At 67.7% G+C, this 1,205-nt stretch overlaps 1 protein-coding gene across 1 annotated transcript in view; it reads right to left on the minus strand.

Moving 5' to 3' along the window:
• The window catches only part of LOC113210642 (dual specificity tyrosine-phosphorylation-regulated kinase 4), a 91,049-nt gene extending 90,115 nt beyond the window's left edge, over positions 1–934 (minus strand). The window contains exon 1 of the mRNA XM_026428731.2: positions 77–934. Within this exon, the coding sequence (XP_026284516.2) occupies positions 77–877 (801 nt within the window). The 5' untranslated portion in view covers positions 878–934. The remainder of the gene's footprint in view (positions 1–76) is intronic.
• Between the last annotated feature and the right edge of the window lie 271 nt (positions 935–1,205).

Consider the following 1,205-nt stretch of genomic DNA (forward strand, 5'->3'; position numbering starts at 1 on the left):
AGACCTGATTTTCAGTTTCAGCGCGTCCAATCACCAAGGCGGCAGCGCAGCCCAATCACAATCCCGGAGTACTCACCGGTTGTGCGCTGTGCTCGCGGTGGCACTGCCGGCAGTGGCAGGGCCGGCGCATGCGGAGGGGCGGCGGCGGCGGCGGCACGGCGGGCGGCAGCGGCGACGACAGCTCCAGGGAGTCGGAGGAGCTCGTGTTGTGGTGCGCGCCGCCCGAGCCGGAGCTCGCTGCCGAGCCCCGGGCCGACGACGTGGAAGTAGGGCCCAGGAAATCGTCCAGCAGGTAGAAGCTCTGCGGCGGCGGGGCCTGCGGTGCGGTGGCCGACGACGGAGTCCTGAGCAGGGCGCCGAGGCTCCGCCAGCGCCGCTGCTGGCCGGGGGCGGGACCGGGGGCGGCGCCCGGCGGGGGTGGCGGCGGCGGCTGCTGGTGGGGCGGCGGCGGGTCCTGGCCGCGGCGCTGCAGCCACCACGCCGACGGGCTGAGCAGCGAGGCCGACTTCTTCACCAGCACGTCGCGCAGGTTGTCCTTCTTGGGCGTGACGGCCACCTCGCCGTCCTCGGGCACGGGCTCGCGCACGAGCAGCTGGTGGTGGTGGTGGTGGATGTGGTTGAGGTAGTGCAGGTGGCCGCGCTGCACGCCGCCGCTGCCGCGCACCACGAAGCCGTAGTCGGTCTCGACGTGCTGCTGCAGCGCCGCGGCCGGGGACGCCGCGGGCGGCGCGGGGAGGGTGGCGGTGCGCGCGCGGTGCGGCCGCCGCGAGTACAGGCAGGAGAAGGAGGCCGAGTGGCGCAGGGTGGGCGCCACGGGGTGCGGGTTGGCCACCAGCCCGGGCGGGGCCACGGGCCGGGACGCTGCCGTGGTGGCCATCGCGGGGGGGCTGGGCTAGCGGGCTGCGCTACGGGGGGCTAGGCGGCGCTAGGCGGGCATCTGCAATACAGAGAGGAAGAGGGTTAGGATGAGCAGTCACATCAATACTTACAGACTAGCGGCACAACACTGCACCGAGAAAACTGAAAAATTGTTGCAAACATCGTATGGTTACTACTTATGGCAACCATAAAATGTGGTTGAGGCAACAATAGCTGAGGTTTAAAAACGAAAAATAAGGTTTTCACCACTAGCCCATCGTTGCCTGAACGATATTTTATGGTGATCCCTAAAGAAACCATACGATGGTTCCAACAACTTTTCATTT

The sequence above is a fragment of the Frankliniella occidentalis genome, unplaced genomic scaffold (assembly GCF_000697945.3).
Source record: "Frankliniella occidentalis isolate FOCC.00 unplaced genomic scaffold, Focc_3.1 Scaffold386, whole genome shotgun sequence".
NCBI classification, from domain to species: Eukaryota; Metazoa; Arthropoda; class Insecta; order Thysanoptera; family Thripidae; genus Frankliniella; species Frankliniella occidentalis.